At 44.9% G+C, this 27,271-nt stretch overlaps 1 protein-coding gene across 1 annotated transcript; it reads right to left on the minus strand.

The window, feature by feature from the left end:
- Nucleotides 1-1,999: 1,999 nt before the first annotated feature.
- Nucleotides 2,000-25,887, minus strand: LYPLA2 (lysophospholipase 2). Its single transcript, XM_053398807.1, has 10 exons — nt 25,801-25,887; nt 15,959-16,063; nt 12,583-12,614; nt 11,811-11,876; nt 8,921-8,968; nt 8,002-8,072; nt 6,606-6,679; nt 5,504-5,605; nt 5,113-5,289; nt 2,000-4,189 (listed from the first exon to the last, which is right to left on the minus strand). Exons 2-10 carry the CDS (start codon nt 16,034-16,036, stop codon nt 4,139-4,141), a joined length of 699 nt encoding a protein of 232 aa, XP_053254782.1. The 5' UTR covers nt 16,037-16,063; nt 25,801-25,887; the 3' UTR covers nt 2,000-4,138.
- Nucleotides 25,888-27,271: the final 1,384 nt, after the last annotated feature.

The raw sequence follows: 27,271 nt of genomic DNA on the forward strand, positions 1-27,271 counted from the left end.
AGATCTATTGCAATGAGAATGTTGCCTTGGTTGGGTTACAAGTTTCCTGTGTGATTGAGGTGGGAGTTCCTGCTCTGCATGTAATGTTCCAACTTCAGTCCCTAAACATCTCCAGCTGAAACAATTCTCAAGGAACAGAGATCTTGAAGAGCCAGTGTTAAGCAGAGTAAACAATACTGTCCCCAGGGCCAGCCTAAGAGATCTAGCTGCCAGTGCCAGAAAGACAAAATAATACATGCACACAGACACACACCCCGAGTGGCATTTCAGCCTTACTTCAGTGCTGGTGATGGAACAGCATTCTCCACTGCAACTGGTGAAACAGGCGGCCAGCTGAAGGGGTGCAAGGCGGATGACAAGGCACAAGCACACAGCGCTAGCCAACACTTCATTGCTGCTCCCTACGTCTTTAGCACCTGCCTAACAGTTGAGCTGGCCCTGACTCAATGAGAAGGGGAAGTTAAGAAAACCCCTTTCAAACCGAAGATGTTACATGGGAATAGTCTCTCCTACCCAAACCACCCACTCTGCTTCTCTATTACATAAAGCCCTTTTGTACATACAGTATTTGGATTCAGAGCCATTCAGCAGTTAGCCTCAGGAGGCTTTTTTGTGCCACAATAAGGGCTAGAACCTTAAAAAAATTAGTAGGCAAAAACAATATTTTCTAGGGAGTTCGTCTTGTGGGTCACATGTTGCACTCTAGAAATCAAAGATGGTAACTTGCAGTTTGTAGAATTCCAGTGTTGCAATAGGTATTTGGGTCTGGACTGGGAATATCTGTGATCAAATGCTAGTTCACAAATGAAGCCCACAGGTGGCCTTAGGTGAGTTTCTCTTTCCCCTGCTGCTCATCGTGTAGGAAAGTCACCTATAAGCATGGGTAGCTAATCTGCAACCCTCCAGATGTTACTGAACTGCAACTTCCATCAGCCCCAGCCAGCATGGCCAATGGTTGGGGGTGATGGGATATGTAGTTCAGCAACATCTGGAGGGTCACATACCAGCCGCCCCTGGCCTATGAGCTACTGCACAGGCTTGTTATTCATCTAAACCAAGAGGCGTACACAGTGCTTTAAACACTTAACGACTGTAGGAGAAACTGACACATCTTGACTACACTGAAGAAACAACAAGGTGAGGCACAGATGGTTGTGTTTGTTTAATCTCAGTGGAACACAAAAATAAAAATGATGTATGGGGAAGACAAAAGGGAAAGGGGGGTTGGGGAAGAGAATTAATTCATGTGCAGGAACATACAGAAGCCACTGTTTTGCTTTGGCTTCCATATTCTTAACACATTCCCTCTAGAGACACCCAAGACTTGCAGGCCACTTTGACAATTTGCTTTGAGAAGGATCTAGTCAAAATTGGCAGTGGCAACAGCAGCAGAGTCCAGGGCGCTTCTCTGTGTAACTACTATACAGAACAATCCAATTAATGGTCAGAGAAGAGGAGAGAGAGCAGCAGCAGCCAGGCAGCCACAAGCACTCATGTCTGCTTGCCCACGCTCACTATAGAGAAGGAAGCCAAGGCCTGGTCTGCAGATGGAGCAAAATGCAGAAGGAAAAGGACTGTCACCACAACACTTCCTTGTGAAGGCTGAAGTGGTGGTGGGATAACATGCCTAAATACTCCCTATGTAAAAAAGCAGCATACACACACGCACAAAGGTCCCCGCAGGTAGAAATCCAGCAGATGAGATGGCTAGATAAGAACCTCTGTTTGATGTGTTGCTACTTACAGGGATTTGAGTTTTACGTCGGGGAGCATTCAAGAACAGTGCACACAAAACCCACCTTGCAACTGTGAAGTTGTACAGTCCCCCTCCTCTACTACCTTGGGATTCTACCACTTCATTCTGCTGCATGTCCAAGACCAGCCACAGTCCTCCCAACCACTAGAACGTCCAAACCCAAAGCAGAATAGCGGAGGATTCAAACCCTCCACAGAGCAAGCAAGAGGCAGCTTTGCCATTTAAGCAGTCACTCAAAATGAGTCTAATGCAAATCAGTTTATGAAAGGATTAGTGCTTTCTGCTTCTCTGGTGATAAAAAGAGGCCATACAGAATATTGCGGCCCATTACAAACAAATCTCTCCAACCATTCCTGCTGTTTCTGTGAATGTGAGCTGTTCCAGCACCAAGCCATGTAATCTGGCCCTATTTCCAGTGAGATCTGGGAAGCCCCTGCGACCTGGAGGATGACCCAGCAAGTTGCCAGCTGCTAAAAAGGAAAGACCTCCAAGTGGGAGGCGTTCCGCTTGGCAGTGAAGGCACTTTGCCTTCTAGAGAAGCCAAGTTTGGCCTCGGCCAAATGATCCCCAAGGCTGGCAAAAAGCAGATTTTTGGGGAAGCAGCGGATGTTCAGGGCAGGGGAGGCAGCCTTGCACTGAAAGCAGGAAGGGGAGCAACATTTCCTTTGGGGCTGCCATTGTGATGCAAGCTCTAGAAGGGCAGGCCACGTATTCCTACATGGATATGCTGAGCTCCCCCTTGGCTGCACATAGCTGTATAAAGCACTGGAAAGTGTAGCAGAGGGAGGGCTGTGGGGGACCCCAAGCACCTCCCCTGCTGTTGCTGCTACCAACCACCGAGGACCATACAGAGCCAGGAGAAGGAAGTGAGCAGAGAGATCTCTCACAAAGAGCAACACAGTAGGACAATGTGGGAGGCAACATTTAGCCCTTCACACAAAAAGAGGAGGAAAGCTCCTTGAATAGACATCTTGTCCCTAGCTGTCAGTGCTGGTGTCAGCCCACGCCAGTGGATAATTTGGGTGTGGATGCTGAAGGGGTGATGGTAAGAGAACCTTGGCTGCTCAACAGCACAGCCCCCTGCCAGAAATGAGGATGAGAGCCTTCTGCTTCAGCTGAATGGGGACAGTTACTGAAATAAAACAGACTAGAGACTTAGGGTAGAGCCACAAAAAATACACCAGCCACCAGGGCTAGAAGGGAGAGAGGGGGACCGTGCTTGCCCATTCCACTAACAAGACCAGCGGGGTGGGGAGTGATAAGAGGGAGACTGCACCCCATAGACAAAAAGGCCGCTTGCAGCTACTCGATACAGACTGGATAGGAAGTGGAGGAGTGGTGCTTCTGAGAGCTGCGGTGCCCAAAAGGCTGCAGAGAGCTTGCTGCGTGTCTACCTTCTGGACAAACGCTACCCTATCTGTGTAGGTACAAAACAAGACAGACCCAATGGAGGGGACCACAGCAGAGATGATTTTGAAAGAAACAAACAAAGGAATTTTTAAAAGAACATACATTAGAAGCAATTCCTGGTGAGGTGGGGGCCCCTCCACCACATTCACGCCCCAACCGACGGCATCTCCAGCCCAAGCTGGGAGTTGTTAGCACGCTGAATGGTGCATGTGGCTGGCTGGGGAAGAGCAGCCCCAGGATATGCTTGGAGGATGTACAGCAACCCGTCAGCCAGCCAGACCTTCCTCCTTTCGCCTGGCAGAGTGGATGGGATGGCAGAACAGGGATGGAATGATTGCCTGGGTGGGGCAGTTTACCTGCCTCCCCTGCCCCAAAAAAGCCAAGCGCTGGCAACTCGAGAGGGGGGCCCTGACCCTACCTGCACCTCTAAGGTGGTTCCACCAGGACAGGCTCAGGCTCTGCATCACAGAAAAGGGGGGGCACAGGGACTGCGGGTGGGATTGTTGCAAACCCATCAGGGAGCTCAGATACCTTTGCAGATGCTCCCTGCAAATACTGTAACAGCGCAGAACACAGCCTCGTAATACCTTTGTTTTAAGCCTTTGGCTACCACCCAGTTCATTGCCACAGCAAGCATTTGTGTGGGGCTGGGGAAGGGGGGAGAGATAGCAAAGAAAGGCGGAAATCAGGTGACCAAAAATACTAAATTTGCAAGGAGGCAGCCACATGGTTCTCAGCTGTACCTTAAAACCGCTCCGTACCTTCACTCCATGTACTGGAGAGAGAGGGGCAACCCTCCCTATGCACAGGAGGGGGGCGGTGCAGGAGGAAGGGAAAGGCCAGAGAAAGGAAACCAGCTGAAGTGGAGGTGGATTGCTGTGGCTCCCCATTTGCAGCTGGGCAGGTCAAGGTTAAAGATCACAGGTGGTGACCTCTGTCTCCTCTCCCTGCAACAGTCTCGAGTAGCTTTGTTTAAATCCTGGGCAGCAGCTTCTCAATGAATTCTTTCACAGCCATCATCTCCTGCACAGAGTAAAAGGAGAAGTAGTGGTTTTTGTTTGTGCGTGTGCTCATTCTCCTCCCCTTCAAAGACATAACAGCCTCAAACAGTTCATGTGCTCCCTTCGGGGAGTGACAAGATTCTCTGCATTGAACTGAGGGTCATAAAACAGAAAAAAATTCGAGAACTGAGCTTATCAAGAGTCTGGGGGATGGGGTGGAACTGGCCACTTTCCTTGTTATGCTACATGAGTTGCTGCCCACACATGTACGCTGATTTTCAAGTTTCAAGCAGTCTTTTGGCTGTCACAAGAGGCGGCTGCCAAGCCAGCTCACAGCAATTTATTTCGCTGCTCATATAAAATCAAAAGGCAATTGAAGCAAGTCGAGATTAAACAAAAGCCACAATTAAAGTGTCATGCTGGCACTTGGCTTTATCAGGAGTTTGGGGGTCTGGCCCATGAAAGCTGATGCCACAATATGTCTACCTTTAAGCTTCCACAGGGCACCTGCTATTTTTAGTACTCCAGACTAACACTGTTATCTCCTTTGAATTAATCGGTTAAAAAAAATACATATCCTCTTAAAGACAGCTGATTGCAGCAGTACGATATAATTAAGTGGGGATCAAAAAGAGGCTGCCTGAGACCACCAGGTCTGCAAAGCTGCCTTAGGAAACTGGAGCATACAAGCCATAATAAGGGCTCATGGCAGAAGGCACTTCAAGGAGTACCTCAAAGGATGCTTTGCTTTTGGATGCCATCCACTGAACCTCTGAAGGTCGAAGCACCAGGCATAGGACCTTCTCAGATACTTCCAGAGTAAGGTAGAGAGAGGGCATCTCAACCCTAATATCCCAGCATGCACCCTGGCTGCAACCAAGATATGGCCCTCAACTAAGACTAGTTAGTCATCCTAGGAAATGGGTTTACCGGCTGCCAACTAACCTGAGGGCAGGAGCTGTGCATCATTCCTGGGTAGGTTCTGAACTGGACCCTGCTTGGAGTCACAATGCCCTTCAGTTTCTCGGCAGTGAGGGCTCCAAAGCGGACTGGGATCATGGGGTCCATCTCCCCATGGCACTGTAGGATGGGGATGTCTTTGTTCATGCTGTTATTTGCTGCCTGCAGGAGGGGGGGGGGACAGCAGCAGGGGAAGGAGACCAAGCTGTGAACAACCCATTGCACTCTGGGAAATGCAGTACCTGGGCAAGCTAGTTGTGAAGGAACTGCTCTACCAGACAGGCATTTCCCAGTTGAGCAGCCACCCCGGCATGCACCAAGCCCAACCCACAGGGCCAACAGCAACACATTCAAGGGGGAGAGGGGGCTGCAGTACCTGAGGAAAGGTCTTGTGCAGGGGGAGCCAGCAGCTGAGGGCCACAATGCCAGCCAGTTGGTGTGGGCACGTGAGCGCCGTGTAGAGGGACAGCGCGCCACCCTGAAGCGCAACCAAGATTAGAAAGCAGGTCAGAGCTTGCTCCAGAAAAGACCCTCTACCAATGCAAAGGTGCACACAACTCTCATCTACTGCCACCCTTGTGAACAGCCCTCCCCACCCCTTTGTAGAAGATTTCCTGGTTCTTTTGGCATGAATGGTATGGGGGGGGGGGACACATACAGGCCAGTGGAGGCCACACTCCTCATGCACAGCGTCAGAGAAGAGCCCTCACCGCTTCCTGCCCCACTTAACTGCTTGAGGAAAAACACCGACCTGGTGCAACCTAAACCTTTCAAAAATATAGAACCAAATTCTGCAACTTGATTATATTCTACCTACACAAATTTCAAGGGCTTCCCTCTCTTTTTTTGCATGCAATGTTCAGCTTGCCAGAAGGAAACAGGGAAGTACAGTGGTACCTCGGGTTATGAACTTAATTCGTTCCGGAGGTCCATTCTTAACCCGAAACCGTTCTTAATCTGAGGAGCGCTTTCACTAATGGGGCCTCCCGCTGCCGCCACGCGATTTCCATTCTCAACCTGGGGCAAAGTTCTCAACCCGAGGTACTACTTCTGGGTTAGCTGAGTTTGTAACCCGAGGTACCACTGTAGTAGTTAGGAGGGCAGAAGTTCCACTCCAGAAGTCTAACTCTGTCCCCACACCCATCCTTGGGTTGTAAGGTTTTACCAGACATTGCCCCAAAGCATGTGTGTTTCCCATGGCAATAAGGGTTTTGAATGGAAAAGGTGAAAGCAGTATGACTCAGGATACCACTTAACCTCAGTACTGTTGGAACAACTGCACACATCCAAGTTGCTGCTCCAGAGGAAGCTATACCTCATCTCCCATGCTCCCCCGCCACATTAGCAAGGTGGCAGCTGCTAGTTCTCCATCTTCCCCCAGCACCAGTGCTCATGCCCTGTTCCTCATTTCCAGCCCCGCCGTCCACACACCGGCTTGCCATCCTGGGGATGTAGCCTGCCACACACACACCAGTCACCTGTGAAAAGCCTCCCAGGATGATACGGTTGGCTGGGATCCCATTCTTTATCTCATGTTCGATCACCGCTTTTACTGGAATGCAAAGGGAGAGAGTTCAAGGTGGCATAATATCATAGGCCTTGCATCTCAGGTGCCAAATATGCTGGGTGCACAATAATTACAAAGACAAAGTCTGTTGGCACAGATCTATTTCACAAAGTTTCCTCTGCTTCAAAATGTCATGTTTTTAAAAGGAGTGTGATGTTCTTTCTGGCAAGGCCTCCGGTGGCAGAGATCAAGGGAAAAGGAGTAGAGTTTGAAAAGTGGGGGGGGGGGGCATAAGACAATCAACGTTTGCATTGGGCTCAGCTCTCCCTCATGAAAAGTGATGCCACAAAATACATGCTAGTCTTTTAAGATGCCAGAGGACTCTTGGTTTTGCTGCAGTGGACCAACATGGCTATTCTCTGGAATATGAAGCTTGCCCAAGACCTCTTCAGTGAATTCACAATTCACAGCCTTCACCACTATGTCACACCAGCTTTGGGGAGAGTTGGTGTGAGATTGCTAAAACCCAGAAACCACTCTTCTTTGGTGTTGAAATGTTTTAAAAAGCAGACAGTGCTAAGATGCCACACATTTGCAAATCAGGAATCCGCCTTGAGAGCACACATTCCCACTCTCTGGGTCTTTCCTGCTGGAGTGATTCATCTCCTCTTCTTCTTCTGCCAACATTAACAATTTGGGAATGGCTGCAAATCAGTGGTGGAGCATTTGCTTTGCATGCAGAAGATCCTAGATTCAATCCCCAGAATCTGGGTAGGGCTGGACAGACCCTTGTCAAAAAGCTGCCCATCAGCATTAGCAGCACCCAGCCAAGGGTCTGACTAGGTAAGGTAATTTCCCATGTTGCTAGCCAAGGACTTGTTATACAGACCAATGCAAACCATGGTTACTACAACCAGCTTTCCTCATAACCATGGTTTCCATAAGTTTTGGATAGGAACTATGGCTTGCAACCACTGCACCTGCAACACAAAACTACTTAAAATTGGAAAGGGCAGGCAGGGGTAAAATCTTCTTGGAGAAGGGATAAATATGGTGTGGGATGGCTTAAGATATACAAAACATTGTCTACAGGATGCCTCTGTTACATTTGCACTAGGAGGAAGTGTTTTAAAACGAGCCTTCCATGCATTCAGAATGTAAACATCCCAAACTGCTTCACTCGCTTTACTTTTTGCAAGAATTAGGAAGTGGGCCTTTTTGAACTGGGAATGTAAAAAAGGGCAGAGGCTCTTTATGACTCAAGGAACAGAACCCGTCTCTCTCTCTCCGGCTTTCAAATGCTGTCAGTTAGAATTTGGAGAAATGTAGACCAGCTCTAACACTACCCCTGGGCAAGCTTTTCTTACGGTTCTCAGCGGCTTTTTTAATTCCAGTTTCATCCTCAGGTGCATCAGGACTCAGGCCCATCAAATCAAACCTGGAAGAAAAAAATGCAAGTTAGCCCCTGTTCTCTGGTCCACCAGCAGCCTACATGAGGCTGGCTAAGCAAGCGCATTATATGACTATATAGTGTCCTGGCAGCTTGGCTGTGCCATTCCAAACTCTTCCGTATGAAAGAATTAAAGTGATCAAGGGAGAACTCTGCTGGGAAGCTGGAGAGGTTTCTACCTGGCAGACTATCTGCTGGCTGCAGACATGCATCAATTCAGATGCCTTCTTTGCACCAGGTCTTAAAAGGCAGCAAGCCTGCCTACGCTCCCCTGCTGTGTTGTGAATATAGATTAATGCCCATTGCCCAGAAAAGTAACCAGAGACACAGGAAAAGTTTGTAGAAAAATCTAGAAGTGAAACCTGTGGATGTTGAAACAATATACATTTCTTAAAAGACTGTTTAAGGGCTGTGGATCAGAACCCTAGGCAAGGCAAGCTACCTGGTAGGCAGTACCCCTCGACCTCATGGCCCAAAAGTCTTATTTAAAGACTCACTCTTCGTCCTCTACAGTGTTTGCACCCCAGCCTTATAGGAGTAGCCATGGTGTGCCCCCTACAAATCATGCACCAACCTGCCCTAGCCAAAAAACACCGGCCAGCTTCCTCAGGTCCACTAAACCTTTGCACACAGCGGCTGCCTTTAATTCCCCCCCTCCCATCAGCCTCTCATCTGTATCATTCCCCATCACTCCTGGTGACTGCCACAAGCCCAGTTCTGGCTGCCATATTTCCTTATGATGTCATGCAGGCCAGAAAAAGAAGGGCCTGGGAGGCAGCAGGTCGGGGCACGTCACTTATCTGTCAGCAATTAAATTAACATTGTTTTATACTAACCAGGATGGCATGACCATCTTCATGTTGAGGGTGACAGGGATCCTAGGCCTGCAAGCATATGAGAGGGTGGGGGGAGGGAGAGAGAAAAAGAGAGAGAGAGAAGCAGGCAATTATGCTCCAGTAGGAAGAGACAACAGGTCATGAGGCTCCTCACAAACCTAAGAAACCTCAACTCATCCAGACATAGCGGAGTTTGCAAAAACCTGCAAAGGCTGCACATTCTCTCAAATCCTGAACTTGTACACTTGTACAAGTTGAACTTGTATGTGACTCCAAAAGGTATGGGATAAACATGACTGAGTTCCAGCTATAGAACTGCTAGCTGTTTCCCCCCAAGTACCCAACCTCAGGGTCTGCCCAGGTAGAGTTAGCTTTGCAAAGAAGCAGGTGACAAAGATCTTTACATATGCGCGCGCACACACAGCCTGCTCTGCTTGCCCTTACTTCCTTTCTAAGAAATACACACAGTCCCTCCTGGATCAGGCAGCGTTTGGTGTGGTTGCCAAGCAGCCCACCCTGGGACCTGGACATTTGGGGACTGACTTGAGCATGAGCTAGGTGCTTTGGCTAGAGTTGCTGAGGAAGCAGCAGCCATCTCCTTTGCGCTGAAAGGCTCACGAGCCTGCACTCACCACAGTGGGCACTGGGCTTCACGTGTCTGCCTGTTGCTACCAACAAAAGAGCCGGACTCAAGTAGGAGCAGTCTGCGAGTCGCTCCATTTTGTCTTAAATCTAACCCAGGTGGCGTCGCAAAAACAGACACGGCTGCTTTGCAAGGTAAGTGGGGGGTGGGGGGAGATACTGCAGGCTCAAGGCAGAACTGCATGGCTCCTCCCAGTGTTTTGACAAAAAGAATGTAGGTGAAGGCAGAAATCAGCTCTTTTGGAGCCTATTTTACTCATCCTGCCATTACCACTGCAAGTCCAGGTTCAAAGAGGCGCCTAGGAAGGGAAACTGATGCCTGTTTATCATCTTGTATGGCACCCAGACCCACCACTTTAGCCACACCCCAGCTGATGCATCCCCACCTTGCTTGTCAACATGCTCTTCGTGGCAAACCTAAAGATTCCCCAGTGTAAGGGGGGGCACGATGGTCCAGTTGTGGGGTATGATTATCTGTCCAAGTTCCACCTGGGAGCTGCTGGGGGTGGGGACTTGGTGAAGGGAAAACCAGGTCAAACAGACTCTCAAGTTTTGTAACAAGGGCAAAATTATTTGTGAGCCCCTCTTAGTATGTGCTTGGCAGATACTATGTTTGTCCAAAGCAAGCAAACTCGTGCTAAGGGCTGAGGTGGAGAGGCAGTGTGCTTTGTGCCTCAAAGATCTTGGGCTAATTTACTGAAGGTTTTTTGAAATAAGCACCTCTGCTGGGTGGTGTACAACACCCTGAATGGCTGACACTGGATAATCCATGCATGTTATAGGGAGCTGGAGCTTAGGGAGTTCAGGAAGAGTGTTGGGTTGGCTAGCAAGATCTACTGAGCTCCTTCCAGCCACTGTCATAGAGGCAGTAATGCTTTTGAGTACCACTTGCTGGAAAGTGCAGGAGGGGAGAGTGCTTCTGTGTTCGGGTCCTGCTTGCAGGCTCCCCAGAGACAACAGGTTGGCCATTGTGAGACCAGGATGCTGGATCAGATGCATCAGTGGCTTGATCCAGCAGGATCATCTTATGTTCCTCAGATTAGAATATCAGCTGATTAAGGCTGACATCCTCGTGGAGAAATGATGGCTTCTGTTAATGTTGGTCAGTCAAGAAGTTTGCACTAACTGACCTCTAGGTGTTCAACTCCCAACCTGGTTTGGTCAAAAGTCAACATCGTGTCTGATGTCTATTTTTCAGATTGGGTCACCACTATGATATTAATGTACTAACCTCAATCTGTAATATTTAATATAGCTGTTTTACCATTAACACCAAATTATTGTTTTTTGTTGTGATGTTCGTGCGATTGTAGTATCTTACAGTTTAAAATCTTCAAAAAAATTGATTGAAAAAGATTAGAATATCAGGGATAATACAATGATTGGTTAATTAATGATTGGTGGGGATGGGTTTTTTTTTGCAAGGGCAGAATCTTAAGCGGGCAGCAAAAACTTAAGCCATAGCCCCTAAAAAGCTATAGGTTAAGTGCTATTCTCACTTTGAGACAGCCAGAGCTGGCTTGATCCAACAAGAAAGAGAACTGGAATGCAGCTGAGATTCTGCCTTAGCACATACATATATTTCTATTTTAAAAAGGAAAAAGTGGACGCAGGCAGGGAAAACATCACAGCCCAATTCCACTAATGGAATATATTTTGTATTGTGCTTAAGGAAGCGAAGTCTCTGGCACTGGTGCAATGATGCGCCTAAGAGGAGCTCTGCTGGATCAGATCAAAGGGCTACCTACTCTAGCATGCTGCTCCCTACAGTAACCAACCAGAAGCCCAGAGAAGCTCACAAAAATGACATAAGGCAACAACCTTATCCTGCCTCTCAACCTATAAGGTTCCAAATTACATGAGAGCAAAGCTGTCAGAATGCCTGCAAACTAGTTTCCATGGGTGAAGAGAATGTTTCCAGTTTGGCTAGGATTAAAACCACACACAGGCCTTAAGGGAACCTGTGTTCCGCACCTCCTCCCCGTTGTTGGGCTTTGGTTCCCATTAGCCCAGAGTTACCACGGCCATTGGTGAGGGATGATGAGATTGTGCTGGCTGGGGCTAATGGGAGAATGACTGAAGGGCACTAGGCTGGGGATGGCGAGTGTATTTGCTGAGTTTGTAAGGGAAGCTTATTTCTGGCTGGAGGAAACTAGACTGATAAGGGGAACACACACCCCAAGCAGAGGCCTGTTTCCTGAAACATATGCAAGCCTTAATTGTAACCCAGGGCAGAGGCAACACTTACGCATGAGGGCAGATGTATTTCACATAAGGAAGCCGGATGGAGGACAGGGCCTCAGCCCAGCTGTGCCTAAAGTAAGGGAAGGCAGAAAGAACATAGATCAGAACTTGCACTGCACAGCAGACAAACTAAAATAGAGAAGCAAGCATTTTCCACTGCCTGTCTCCCCCACCAAAAGCCATTCTACTGGAAAGCCACGGTGGGACATTTTCATAGCTGCCAACTGTGGTAAGAAGCATTTATGCAAAGCTATGCACAAAGACTCAAGCAAATTTATATACCCTGTATGAGTAACTGCAATCCAGTAAAGTCGGTAAGTCCTCCTCCACCTGGTGCAGCATCCCAACAGGAGACCTCAGCAGTCAGTCCACGCAGACCAGCATTCCCCAGCCTGGTGCCTTTCAGATGTCTTGGACTATAATGTCCATCATCCCTGACCAATGGCCATGCTGGAATGGGCTGATGGGAGCAGTAGTCCAAGGTTTTTGGAAGGCACCAGGTTGGAGAAGGCTTGTGTACTGAGCGAGATAGACCAATAATCTGATTTGGTATAAGGCATTTTCCTATGTGAAAATGTGTTCTGGATTGGTAAACTATTGCTTTTGTCTCAACATCTCCTCATTCCAATCCTGCCGCTGCTCATGCTGGCTAGAATATTAACATTCAACACTTCCCAACTAGAAACAGGAGCTCTTTTGGGTCCAGGCTGCTGGAACAAAGAAGGTTTCCCCCTTCCCTTCTTGCCTCAGTTACTAACACAACCCAAACAACTCACCCTGTGTCTCCAAGCCCATGTAAAAAAATGACCTGTGAAATCAAGCAGAAAACAACACATTAGGCAGCACAACAAGTGCAAAAGTGCTACCAAAGCACATCAGGAGCATCCTGTGAGACCAATTAGTTGCCAAAAAAAAAAGCGCAGCAGTGAATTATGCTAAAGGGGAAAAGCAGGAAGGACCCAACCTAAAGTGAGGAGGAGAGGCTGGGAACGAAGAGCCTACACATCAGCATGTGTGTGCCCCAGCTGTAGTAAGAGAAGGTGCCTCAACCACACCCCAGGTCACTGAAAAGGGACTGCTAACACATCATGTACACATCTGCACCTGGAAGACAGAGGCAAACACAAGGTGTAAGCTGAGCCATGCAGAGAGGCCCATCATCTAGGATTCCTAAACCTAGGCAATAAGCTCACCCCATACATGCCCACTTGACTGCTTAGATCTCCAGAACCAGCACTCCACAAATGCCACAAAACATGCATTCCACAATCCATCCTTTAGTGTGGCAGAACTTTGGAACTCCCTGCCCACTTACAGTAGGAGGAACCTACTGTAATACTTTCAGTGCCTGATAAAAATTTGTTCATTTCAGCAAGCCTACTCAGGCACGTAGTTGCAATTTGTGTTTTTAAATTTACTTATCTTCTTTTGTATTTTAAACTTTTTGATGTAACTTTTTAAATGTTTGCTTTTGCTGGTATTTTTAAAGGAATATTATAGATTGTTTGTAAACCACTTAGAAGTCTTTTGTTTGAGTAACCATTATATAAATGTTATTTTAAAAATATGCCCCACCCCCAATAACTTCTGAGTCAAGGTTATTGCTTTCTGTGAATTAATCCAACAGGCTGCTACCACCTCCTCTCCTAAACCTTGCCTATTGCAAGAATTTAATATTTCACCTCATATTTAAGAAAATGGGGGTGGGGAGAGATGTATCTGTATATAAGACGCCCCCTAATTTTTGGCATTATTTTAGGGGGGAAACCTAGTCTTATACACGGAAAAATACGGTATATTTATTTGCTGAGAATGGAAACAGTAGAAGTTGTGCAGTAAATTATGCATAATAAAGAGATATTGCACAAATTTGCAAAAAAATTATACTGGTTTAAGAATTCAGCATTTCTTGCTGAAGAACAGGGCAATTTATCTTAGCACTGAGAACCACAGTGATATAAAGGTCCTATTTAAAAGGCAGGCTCTCCATGCAACGGAATCTGGCCTTTCAAAAATTCACACAGAAGTGCTGGTGCACAGCTTCTTGCACCCCTCTGTTATCAATGTTATTCTTGACCAGCAGCCCAGATAGAGGAAACCAAACACCCCCTAGCAGAGCTGGATGTGCTTTGCTTCCCCATTTCTGTTGGCAACCTCAAGTTCCAGCCTTCTTGAAGAAAAACAGAGTTGTTCATTAGAAAGGTCAGGGAAGTTAGCAATTCCAGTCCAGGTGAGAGGGTTAAAAAGCTTCCATCAACCAGCTACATGGCTACATCTCTGCAGCAGGTTACCACACTGCTAAACCCAGCAGTATTTTGGCAGTGACAGATCCACCTGCAGGCAGACAGGCCTGTTCGCACCATCAGTTACCTCAGAGTCATGTCTCCTGAGCAGCTTCAATCTCTGTTCACAAGCCAAGTTAACTGAGGAGGCACACTCCAAATATTTATACCTGAGTATTCACATCCACTCCCCGTGTATCAGACCACCAGAGACTCTCTTCTGACTCTTGCAGAGAGGTTAGTGCAAACTAACTTTTCGTGAATGTCTTCACAGGATTTACCCAATGGAAAGCTAGAGACTTGTAAAGCTTTGCTTCTGTTGCAGATCTTGATATATGGTTTGGCTGCTTATGAGCTCTGAAAAACATGGCTTTCATTTCTAGTGGAAGAACAAGTTCCTAGCCATTATCACTGTGGTCTTTGGGAGAGGAAATTGTACAGTTTCCTTTCCCTTCCTGTAGTTCCAAATGGTTATGCCAGAAAACCTATTACTGTCCTAGTTCCATCTTTCATTTAAAACATCCATTCTTCTCTCATATGTCTAACCCTCACCAAAACGGCTACAAATTCTACAAACACCTCTGCCTACCCCATCTCAATCAGCACACATTATAGCAAAACTCTCAATCCCACAGAGTTCTTGACAATCCAAGGGTTGTTTCACAGATTTCCCGCCCCCCCCATGGAACTTGGGTGCAAAGGGGAGTTGGCTCCTTGAGAATTTGATCTCACTCCTTCCCACAGTTCTGAAACATTTAACACTCTACTCCAAATCTTCATATCCCATCAGCCTTTGTCTCTGTCCTTTAAAAAGGAAACAGAGCCACAATAACACCTGCAAATTAATCAAGAGTCATTTGCATAATAGAACAAGGAGACAGGCTTTACAAAGCAATATTTGCTGAATTCCAGAATGCAATAATTTCTGTTGGCCAGAATGTGGCAAAATTTAGCATCTTTTGCCTGTTGGGCACATATGTTCGGAAAAGCTCAGTTACTAGTCCTCAGGAATGCAGAAAACAAACTTTTTTTTAAAAAAAAAGTGTTCTGGGGGTTGGCAGAACTAGCCAGTGGTCAGAAGGGAGCACTTCCGGTGTCCCCTTGCCTCCTGATCACTCACAGCCAAGCCCCTGGAGACCACTCATCTCTCTACTCTCACAGCACTGAGGAGACCAAATACTGAAAAAGAATTATATACAAATAAGCCCATCTAGGCAAAATGTGTTTGATTTATGTAATGTGTTCTCCTTGCAGAATTTAGATCTTTGTGAAGGGGAGGGCATGGTTCACACAGATAGGCAGGAAATAAAACTGCAAGGTACATCTGATGGTGCAAATGCAGGCAGAGCCAGCAACAAGGGCGAGGATTATAGGAGTTTGGGAGCCTGGTGGGTGTCAGTGTCATTTCTGCTGAAGCGCCTGGCCATGATGGTTGACCACAGCAGCCCCACATTTGAATTAAGGGGGTGGTAGAAAGCAAGCCTTGGCTATTATTTCCTTGTTAGTGCAAGAGTAGTAGCATCAAGGCCAACACAATTTGATACAGCTGGGCTAATTACCTGCCAGAGGCAGCGGTGGTGTTTTGCGCAGGTCCTACACAAACAACATTGTGCTGTTTACTGGAAAGGAACGAAACCATGTTGATCTCTTCCCGCAGCCCTCCCCTCACCAAAGTTTCTCTCTGCACAATTCCTCTGCCACCACCCCCACCACCCCTTTCTCTCAAACAGCTTCTGAGTTAAAGGGAGGGCAGCCCCTTGACATTAGCAGCAACCGAGGGGGGTGGAGGAAAGAAATCCAGTTAATTCCCCTAATCTTTCTGGATCCCGACAGATGGCAAGCCAAGGAGAGAGACAGAGAAAGCCCTTACCGCTGCAGTCTCCCGCTCTGCCCCTGAAATGGTCACGGCATCGGCGAGGAGGGGGACAGACATGTTGTTACCGCACATACACCAATAGAGGTTTCACAGCTCACGCTGAAAGACACAGAGATAGAGAAACACACACACATTTATTATATGCAAAGCACTTTTAATTTAAGAGCCGCTCTGCAATGCTTAATCTTGTTGGACCTTACAACTATGCGAAGAGCTAGGTCACTTTTATAACCAGGCAGGGTACAGAATCAAAAGGGGTGTAAAAGCCTCTCTTCAAATGTGTGCATGATGTACAAGTTCCCATTCTGAAGCCCATCAGGTTTCATCTCTTTCCCTGTCCTACATAAGGGCTAGAAGCTTGCTCCTGGATTGAAAATGAAAACCAAGATTTTCAGAGCAAAGGTTGCAACCCAGAAACCTTGGGCTTCAGACCAGCACCCAAGACCAAAAGCCACAAACAACTAGCTCTCAAGGTGGAATATCCACCTGGAAAACCTGGACCAGCTAGTTCCAGCAGTTGACAGTGGCAAAGAGAATATTCCATCTCTAGGCCCTCAAAGCAGAAACTCCAGTCTGGTCTCCAAGACTTTACATTTGCTTAAAAAGTTCATCTGAGAAAGTTTCCCGTAGATATGAACTAACAAAAAGAAGGCTGCATACAGGCCAGGTGCAATAAGACTAACATATCCAACGTTTAAAAGTCTTGAATATTTTAAACTCCAACCTATCTCAGGCCATGGATCTCTTCTTTAGAGCATTATTTAATATAAAACATGAAACACAAAGAGCTGCCTGAAATGTGACCTACAAACATTCCTCTGAAGGACACATGCGAGGATTCAGATTATTAATACCTCTGAAAACATTTCTGTACCCTTTTATAGTTGTCCTTTAGTAGACACACGTCAGTGAATTATAGAGTTGAGGTCTGTAACAGATTATCTAGTCAACAAAATCCTATCCTATACTGAAACAACCATGAGGGTTTGTCCCCTAGTATTTAATCACAAGGTACTTTCCCACAAATTAAGTATGAACCTGTTTAATGTAGAAATATAAGAATAATAAGTGCTACATTCATAAAAGGCAAAATTCAAAACCAGGATGCAACTAGAGGAATATACCGTAGGCACAAAATAATATGTATATGTGTGTGTGAACACATTTCGAACAGGCTAAGAATTGGCTACCACATGGTAGCTGAGCTCCCACTCTGTATTTCCCAACTCTGAGGGTTTTCAAAGCAACCGTGACTTGTTTTTCAAATGCTGCTTATCTGTTATATTCAGTGATATGGTTTGATAAGGGTTCCCTGTAACACCCTGCCAAAGGCCTTGGGAGGCACAGCTTAAGGACAGAGTGGGAGTCAGTGGCTTTTACAAAACTGCAGCATAAAGACCCTGATATTAAGCCTGGGATTTCTCATCCCAGCAAACCCCTCCTGCAACCAAAAAGCTGAAGGTTTAAAAGTAGTTTTTGTTACTTCTATGCCACCAGTAAAGGACAAGGCTATTTATATAACCACTGATAACAGTGCAGGGGCATAAAGATTCAAGAGTCTGTGCTGCCTCGGCTGCTACTGGAGATGTACTGATTCAGCCAATACATGAAAAACAAGAGCTATGCCCGATGGCTGCCCACTTGGGTGTAACTATGACCACAAAGGCCAGGACGGTATCAAGCCATTGCCACACTGCCAGTACATCTGGAAGCCTATTATTAACCTAATCACGCAGTGCAAATCATCATACTACAGTGGTACCCCGGGTTACATACGCTTCAGGTTACATACACTTCAGGTTACAGACTCCGCTAACCCAGAAATAGTGCTTCAAGTTAACAACTTTGCTTCAGGATGAGAAAAGAAATAGTGCTCCGGCGGCGTGGCGGCAGCAGGAGGCCCCATTAGCTAAAGTGGTGCTTCAGGTTAAGAACAGTTTCAGGTTAAGAATGGACCTCCGGAACGAATTAAGTACTTAACCCGAGGTACCACTGTATAACTGTGTAACACCCACATCAGTGTTTAGGCCAAAAGCAATGGCAAGTTGAATGCTATGGTTACCCACAAAAGCTTAGAGCAGAGGCTAAGAATACAATCCAGAATCTGATATTCTAAAATAAACACCAAGTTTCTAGCCTCCTGTGACTGTAGCTATGCAAAGAAACTTGCCCAAAAAGAGATTAGGAAGGAAGCTGGAATGAGAATTCCAAAAGGTCAGTTATTATTCACTAATTACTGCACTTATCAGCCACACTCCAGTTTCTTAGCCCATGCTCCCTTGTCTTTGTTGTGGGCCCATCCCTTGCTTCCCTGAAATGAACACAAACAACAGAGATGTTCGCCATCAACAACACCAAACACCCACACCCACCCACCCAATGGCAGCTCAGCAGACACTGGCCCATGGCAGGACATATCTATGATATTTAGTGGTGGTCCCCAGTTTGTGGAATGCTCTCCCTAGTGAGGTACATCTGTCTCCATCATTATTAATTTTCAGGAGGAATACTAAAACACTCCTTGTTTACCCAGGCATTTGGTGGCATGAACACTGCTCTTGGCATCCCTGAGATCACTGGAATGAATGAATGGTTTTAACTGTAACTTTTAGAATGCTTAAACTGTAACTGCTCTTAGAAGGTTTTAACTGTTTTAGAAGGGTTTTGTTTTTTAAACTGTAGATCTGTTTGCCACCCTGGGAGGGATATAAATTCAAATAATAATAATAATAATCGTAACAATAAATGTATCCCACTTGAAGGATTTTGGCTATTAAAGCACAGAATCTTTAGAGGTCCAGCTCAAGCGCTCTTCCATCTCTATTGCAATAGGGTACCAGTTGCTTGAATAACATGAAGCAGCTAGCTCTGCTTGTTTCCCCCCTTCATCAAACAACTGTTATTTGATTATGTCACAGTGTGGTGTGGACTGGACAGGGCGGTATGGAGAGGGGTCCACAGTTATCTTTGTGAAGGGAGGATGAGAGAGAAAGGTGGACCAGATGACCCTCAAATCATTCACACCCTGATTCAAGTGCTGAGCAACCTCACCAAGCTAGCTATCAACAATACATAGGAACCAAGTCTCCTTCACATTGCTATATTTCCTGCACCTTATTTCTTATCTGGATGAAGCTGATCTTTCATAGGTCCATCAGTTTTTTACCTCCCCACTGAAAATGCCATCTTGAGCTATTGGTGCAATCAAGTTGAATGGTTCAGATAAGGCCATTTGCCAAGAGTCCAGACACAGACTGATCCACTGCATTCCACACATGAATGCTTGAACAGTAACCTGCCCACAATTTTTTCCTTGAATGAAATTAATTATTATTATTATTATTATTATTATTATTATTATTATTATTATTATTACAAAATACAATAAAATAGCTTCTACAAAAAATACAAATCAAGTAATTAGACTACAGAGTTCTCTCTTCTTAGCCCTTACCACCCACAGAGGACAAATAAGCACCCTGGGAGACCGACATTTCCCTATCTCTCAGCCAGGGTTCTCCATCCACCATCTACCACTCCCATAAGTATACAATCTCTGGACCTTAACAAAGGCCCCAGACATAAGACTCCAAAGAAAGAAGAAAAACAAAGAGAGAAACAAAAAGAGAAAGGAACAATAAGAAGAGAGAAGGGCGGGGGGGGGGGGGAGACAAAAGAAGAAACATTAGAGAAAGATACAAAAAGAAAACTTCTGATTTTTCACCCGCAGATTACATAAAAAAGGAAAAGGATTATTTCAAACATTCAGTCCACGCTAACATCCATCTTCTCCACTTTCTGTTAAACAATATTTCTTTTATGTCAAGGTGCCTCAGAATCATTCATTTCTTTTTCCCATGAAGTCCAAGATTGGTTCTCTAATTGTTATTGCTATTGATAAATGTCAACCATATTTTTTCTTTTGCCATTACCTCCATTAATTCCCACCACCATTACTCCATATTGAGTGATAGTAAATTCTTCTGCCCATGTCCATTTTCATTCTTTCCAGTCTTTTCCCACAGAGAATACCATAACTTTAGCAGCATCATTCTCTTAATTCACTTCAGATTGTATGCAGAATACTTACTCTCTACTAGAACTGAAGCAATGCTAGGACTGAAGTTTTCTCAAAGTTTTTTTCGCCCCTCAACTTCATCAATACCATATCCAGATAATTTTCAATAATAATAATAATTATTATTATTATTTATACCTCGCCCATCTGGCTGGGTTTCCCCAGCCACTCTGGGTGGCTTCCAATTGAGTGTTAAAAACAATACAGCATCAAATATTAAAAACTTCCCTAAACAGGGCTGCCTTCATATGTCTTTTAAAGATAAGATAGCCGCTTATTTCCTTCACATCTGAAGGGAGGGCGTTCCACAAGGCGGGCGCCACTACCAAGAAGGCCCTCTGTCAGGTTTCCTGTAACCTCACTTTTATTTTCTCCTTCTCATCCAAATCAAGGCATGGAAGTCATTTCCACTTCAGCATCTGCTTAACCATCTGCTTAACTATTTCATGATCCAGTCCTCTCAACTTTTCATCAATTTAGTCTGAAGCCTCTGAGTATTCCCCTTCTCCATTTTCTCCATTAATCTCTGATCCGATCATTTAAAATTATTCAGTCATCAACTGTTGAACTACACCAACAGTCACTGGAAGATCCAAAAGTGCCTTTACCATAATGAACGCTTTTGATGTTCTGGATATTATTAGCAACTCACTCTAGCTTAATATTTCCACCTTAAAATCACAGCTGCAACGTGTCTTATCTCATATTAACTTCTATCCCACAGCTGGCAATGGCTACTTTACTTTCAGTTTTTTCAGTTGTTCAGTGGCAGGAAAAGAGAAAAAGGGTTAAAGATTTTTCACACAGAGGTTCCCCTTGTCCATTTAATCATTATTGTCAACCATAAATCTGGAATTTTGCTCTGCCTTAGACACTTTAACAATCCGTTTTCCTTTCTGTTTTCCTTAATGACGGAAGGTGTTACTTACAGATTTTCAGATTGTAGATTTTCACCAGCTGATGGAGGGAATTATTGTTACAGTTTTCCTTGTCCCAGAAGTGTTTTAAAAAGAGAGGGTGTAGGTCTTTCTTACCTGTGAAAATTGATTACGTGGAGTTTGGGCACGATGGCAACTCGTCAGTTTCCCAGCTTGTTATAACTCCTGTCCAAGCCACCAGGCATATAAAAACAGCATTTGAGGTCAACTCCCAGATCACCCTTATCTGCATAATGATTAATAGTCAGACTATCTGTCTATTATCAATCACTACATACCGTAATTATCTTCTGTAAGCAGGAGCTAACAGAGAGGCAGCCAAACCGCCATTCCTCTCCCCGGAAGTCCTCTAACCTGCCCACAAATTGAGTGAGATGAGGACATACCAAGCTTGTTTATTTCATACCATCATTTTAAAACCTACGAAAAAAAGTGACTAGACAGTACAGTATTCAAGGTTAGAATTCCATAAAGGCAAAGATCAGGGCCACAAACCTGTGCAAGGGCCATGTGTATATAAATCCACCAAAAAGCAAAGAACTTAAAGGTACCTAATTCTATGTTGGGCGATGACTAAAATATTTAAATTGCTATGCACATAGCATAGGTTGTTTAACTCCAACTTACATCAACTCCAACCAGTGTGCCAAAGATCAGGTATGTTGGGATTTGAAGTCCAGTAACACCTAGAGCGTCACAGATTTCCTATCCCTAGTTTATATGATCTCTGAGCACAAGATGTTGAAAAGGTTGGTTGCCTCATTCAAGGCGCCTTGGCTCATGTGAAAAAAGCCATGAGAAATACAATCCCTAACTGTTAAGAAATCATAATCCCTTCCTCCCCCAAATGCATGCCATGGCCTTATTTATATGAAGGAGTGTAAAAGAAATGTGTCAGAAAATCTGGACATCTGTGCATTAAAAAATTAAAATCAGACACTGGCATCTTAGTACCTTGCATACATTTTCACCTCTATACAAGGTACTCATCTTGAAATTAACACTGGTACTGTAATCTAATTACCCCTCCCCCCATTTTACACAATACAGTACTTAGGCTTGCCTCCTTTTTTTTAAAAAAAAGGAAAGCATACCTGCACGCAGGGCCCATTCATTCCTAGTTGAGGAACAGATGTGAAAGTCTGTCAAATGTAAGGATTGAGGAGAGGGGAAAACATTTTACAGAACCTCATGCTAAACCATGCTAAATCTGAATGAGCTAGGTAGTTTTCAAGAACAAAGACAATTTTGCTTGAATTTAAGAGAACTCACCACTTGGCACACACTTACAGCATCATGGAAATCAGCTTCCTTATTGGAACACAGCCAGCGTAACACCATTTTTTAAAGGGATCCAGTAAACTACAGATTAATTAGGCTAACTGCTGTCTCTGCTACTGACAGAAAACCTTATTAGGGGCTAGAATTGTTAAACATATAGAGAGGAAGATTCAGCACAGCTTTTTCAAGGATAGTTCTAGCCATTTTTTGAAAATTCCTTGAGCATTAAACATGAGACCTGCCAGACATATAATTTTGTCAAAAGATTTCAGAAAATTCAAGAATACAACAACATCTCAAAAGCTTTTGACAAAACTTTTTATCAAGGGCTGCTAAGAAAAAAAACCTTAGCATTCTGGTTAAAAAACAGGAAACAGACATTAGAAATAAATCGTCAGTTTTCACAGTGGTGGGAAGCAAACTAAACCCCCTCAGTTCTGAATTGAGAATGGTGTTATTTCACCTATTCATAAATTATATGGAGCTGTGGGAAACAATGAGGTAGCAGTAGAAGATATAGCAATTTTCAGACAGGATAGAAGAATCCCAAGGAAAGAGACTGAAAATAAAACACAGCCATTACATATATAGAAAACTGTGGTGCACCTACTATTAGAATACCAGGTTACCAGTTGCTCTGTCTCAAAAGGGATATTCTCAGGAGGATAAAGCTACTGGCCAATAACCCTGGAACAGTTGGAATATCCATGTTCAGAGGTAGCATACTACAGAATATCAGCTGCTGTGGACAAACAACAGGGGATGGCTCTCATCATACCCTGCTCATGATTTTCATTTAGCGGCATCTGGCTAGCCACAGCTGGAAAAGAAAGCCGGACTAAAGAGACTTTCTGCAAGGCAATTCTATGCTCTTATGACCAGCACTTCTTTAGGAGAATAGATTGGGGGAAATGAACATTCCTTGTCCATATCTGAGTGATGGGGCAAGAGAAACAAGCTATTCAAATGGCAAATGGAAATTCATTTGTGTTCTCTGCTCATTCTCTAGTAACAAAGAGAAGTCATGCAATATTAATAATAATGCTTGTTCAGTAATAACAGCACTCTCAGAGCTAAGTACATTACTAACAAAATCAGTCCCAACATGCTCCCAAAATACATGACATGAGTGAGTCCAAAAGCAACAGTAGCATAAAACTTTTATTAGGACCAACTAAAACACTACCAAAGAGTGAGTTTCAAACAATTTGAAAGGTTGCTCACTACTTGGTAGTGTTTGAGGTGGCCCTAATAAAGGTGTTATGACACTGCTTTTGGATTTTTTTCTAGAAGACCTAACAACTACTTGCAATTGTTGTTTACTGGTTCAAAAAAGTCTCTCCCTAGTGCCTCCTGAACAGGATGTCATAAGTAGATAGTTGCTTGGAAAGAGAAGCCAACTCTTTAAGCACTATTTCACACAAATATGTTGTTCTTTCCCTGATATCAATTCCTATGCTATAGTAAAAAAGATACTTCATTTCTTATAGGACACATAGCCCAACAAGCTGGAAATGGTTTATCAAACCTCCATGCTACAATGTGGAGCCTTTTACATGCCTGAGATGTATGGGGAAAGGGACTATACGTACTAAGAATAAATCTTCTTCCCTTCAAACCTTTCCCACACATTCTATTTATTGCTGTGGTGCTTTCAACCTTTGCAAATGGACCTGAGTACTTAACATAACATGAAATAAACTGATAGGATTTGCTACTGCCAGAAGTAGTGATTGATGGCCAACTGAGATGGTATTTAAAAAGGATCAGACAAACGCATGGAAGGACAAGATTAACAGAAACTTTTAGTCACAAAAGTTCAGCAAAGCCTCCATGTTTAAAGAGAGTATAACTGAGCATCAGATAATTGGAAAGGCAAAAGGCTAAGGCTCTTGCTTTCATGTTCTATCTTGAAGCATTTAGTTGGCTGAAGACAGCATGATTAGTGGGCTCCTTGTCAGATCTAGCAATGTGACTTGTGTGTACTGTAATGAAGAACACTGTGCTGTGCATCTTCAGCCAAAACCACAACTCATCAGCTTGATTCCATTATAACTTGCTCAGGAAACTCTGGCCTTGCTGAATCAATTAACTTACAAATCACTCCGATGTGTTTTTCACAAACTGAGTTTTTGTGTAAGTCAAATTATAACTTCTGGCATGCTGACTGCAATCTTAGGCAATCTTGGAATGCCAAGGAAAGATAGTTAGATCAGTCTGTAGGTTAACTAAGGTTTAAGACATTCAAACTTGTGGTCAACTTACAACTAACAAAGTTATTATTCCTTCCTAACGAATGTATGTGTTTCTCTCTCCCGCTTTAAATATTAAAGAACCCAGTCCATGAGAGACACCCATTTTCTATTGATGTGTGATGGCAAAAGTTCCAATGTAATCTACAGTTATTACACAATACAACATTGTAGTAAAGGCTATTTTGTTTCAACAAGCCTTTGAGTTCAGGTGAATCATATTCTTTTAGTTATCAAAGTTATGTTTTTATGCTGCTTAGTTTATTATTATTTCATACTGTTTTATTATGATACTTGCAATTCACTTTGGACATTATTATGCAATGGAAAAAAGACAATATATGCTTTTAATAATGAATGTGTTGTCCACCTTTGTTCTCGGAATAAGGTAGAAGATAGAAACTGAGTGAATATCATCTATTATTTGCAAGGGTACCTACAATATATGCAAAGGTTGTAAGCAGTTAAAGGTACTCAGGTCACTGCTCACAATAAAAATACAGTTTGCATGAGATACTGCAGCATGAAATTAACTTCTCTCCTATGATTTGGCACAGCTTTGGTTCTTATCCTTTCAGAAAGCGTCCCACCCAAATTCCCCCCCCCATTCATCTGCACACACACATTCTACCCACGACCGCTTGCATCTTCCTGCCCACACTCATTCCCCCTCCTCATCCCCTGTCCTCTTAGGATGAGCCCATGCCAAGGAAGAGAAGGGTGGGCAGCTCCTGTACATCAAAGGAAAATGTAAATGTAAACTGGGAAGAGATGAGAAAAAATATACACCTTTAAAAACACACACACACAACTCTCAGAATGACAGGGAGTCCTGGCAGGTGCATATTTTTCTCTCATCTCTTCCATTGTATCTGGTCCATGCTAGCACCTCCTCCTAACCCTCCATCACTGACCTCTTCCCACCTGCAACCCCTGGACACCCCCCCCCCCAAAATCCAGCACCTCAAACCCTCTTCCACTTTCTCAGCTTCCTTTCCCTCCTCGCGAGTGTCACCTCCTGGCCACACCCTCCCTGCAGCCCGCCTCACCTTCTGCCTCCCTCCAGCCCACGCCCCCTCCGCTCCCACCCGCGCCCTCCCCCAACCCTTTACCTCACAGACCTGGGCCCCTTCGCATGCCCCCCCCCCCATGTCTAGCAACAGCCCGCCGCTCACGCAGAGACCGGCCCACCCTCCTCCTCTCCCCATACAGAAGCCCCCTCGGCGAAGAGACCGTCCCCTCGAGGACGGCCCCGATTCTAATTTCTCCCCCCCCCCTCCCGCTCACCTCCTTCCTCTTGTCTCTTTCTACCCGGCTTCCAACTGAAGAGGATTCAGTCAGTTCTCGAGCTCACCAGACGGCTCCGGAACTTCCGCCGCCGCCGCCAGCGCGCGCGAGGTGGGCGGGTCCGCCCAAGCTTCGGCCCCGCCGGAAGTGTCGCGCGCCGCTCTATCCCGCTGGAAAGAACGGAGTCCGGAAGAGGAGCCTCGAGGGGCGCGGCCATCTTGGTTGGCTGAATTAACGACCCGCGGGGTTCTTCGTGCCGGTGTCATAAATTAAATGGCTCAGGATTTTCATACGGCTTTTTGCTGTTATTACAGTGGTACCTCGGGTTACATACGCTTCAGGTTACAGACTATGCTAACCCAGAAATAGTACCTCGGGTTAAGAACTTTGCTTCAGGACGAGAACAGAAATCGGGCTCCGGCGGCGCGGCAGCGGCAGGAGGCCCCATTAGCCAAAGTGGTGCTTCAGGTTAAGAACAGTTTCAGGTTAAGAACGGACCTCCGGAATGAATTAAGTACTTAACCCGAGACACCACTGTATTTGAAATAGCAGCTCTTTTTTTTGGTGGGTCTTGGTAATGGGGATTATAGCATTTGATGCCATGGCCAATTCATAATTATTATGGTGAACAGCAGCGTTGGCGTTGCTAATTATTTTTGCGCTCTTGGTATCAGCCGTTAGTCATAATAACGTCACACATACTGTACTTAATGGTAGCACGTGCCTGCTAACTGTATCGAGTTAGCAGGATAAATTTTGCCTGACTTGATTTTGAAAGTCTGACCAGGTGACCATACTGAGCATACCAGGTTAGAGGGTGATCCCTTCCTGTGAATTTAACATCCCACACCTATTAGCAATGGGTATGCCCGCAAAAGATTAAGATCTGCTGGTACAACCGTAGATCAGCAATGACTTCTTTTAATTGGGTTTTGTAAACAAGAATAATGTTATACAAACAAGTATACCAAGTTTTCTCATGTCATTTGTAGATCACAAAAATAGCATAATAAATGTGGAAAAATATCTACAACATGTTTCATTATTAGTGGTCAGTGTATATGTTCTTGGTTTATTAATTGGTTTAAACAATTAGGAAGAAGAGGAGAGGGGATGGGGAATCAGCAAGGACTTCTGACACAATTGTTCAACAGTAACAAGATTACCGTACTTATTTTCATCTATGTGCTGAGATGAAAAAAGCTAATTGGTAGTGGGTGGTGGGTGTTAATCAGTATGGGATTTTAGGGAGGGGTAGTGCCTCAGGTGGGGGACATGTGTTCTCTCTGGGGTAGTTTGTCCACCTTTGGTCCTCACCCTGCACTTAGCTCTCATAGCTGCTAGAAGCTGTCAGCATGCGACAGTGGCCACGCCCTGGGAACAGCTTCCACTGGCTGGCTAAACCAGGTGAGGGTAGCCCATGGGTCTCAAACCCTTGTTGAGTTAGGGACTTCATCTGCATGTGAAGACA

This window comes from Podarcis raffonei, chromosome 8 (genome assembly GCF_027172205.1).
Source record: "Podarcis raffonei isolate rPodRaf1 chromosome 8, rPodRaf1.pri, whole genome shotgun sequence".
NCBI lineage: Eukaryota > Metazoa > Chordata > Lepidosauria > Squamata > Lacertidae > Podarcis > Podarcis raffonei.

Bases quoted from the DNA above. Each gene is read 5' to 3' on its own strand.
- LYPLA2 (XM_053398807.1), bottom strand. From the start codon at position 16,036: ATGTGCGGTAACAACATGTCTGTCCCCCTCCTCGCCGATGCCGTGACC. The intron at 11,877-12,582 runs GTGAGTTGTTTG...CCCTTACTTTAG, and splicing joins CATGGGCTTGGAGACACAGG to GCACAGCTGGGCTGAGGCCC. The intron at 8,969-11,810 runs GTAAGTGTTGCC...ATATGCTTGCAG, and splicing joins AAATACATCTGCCCTCATGC to GCCTAGGATCCCTGTCACCC.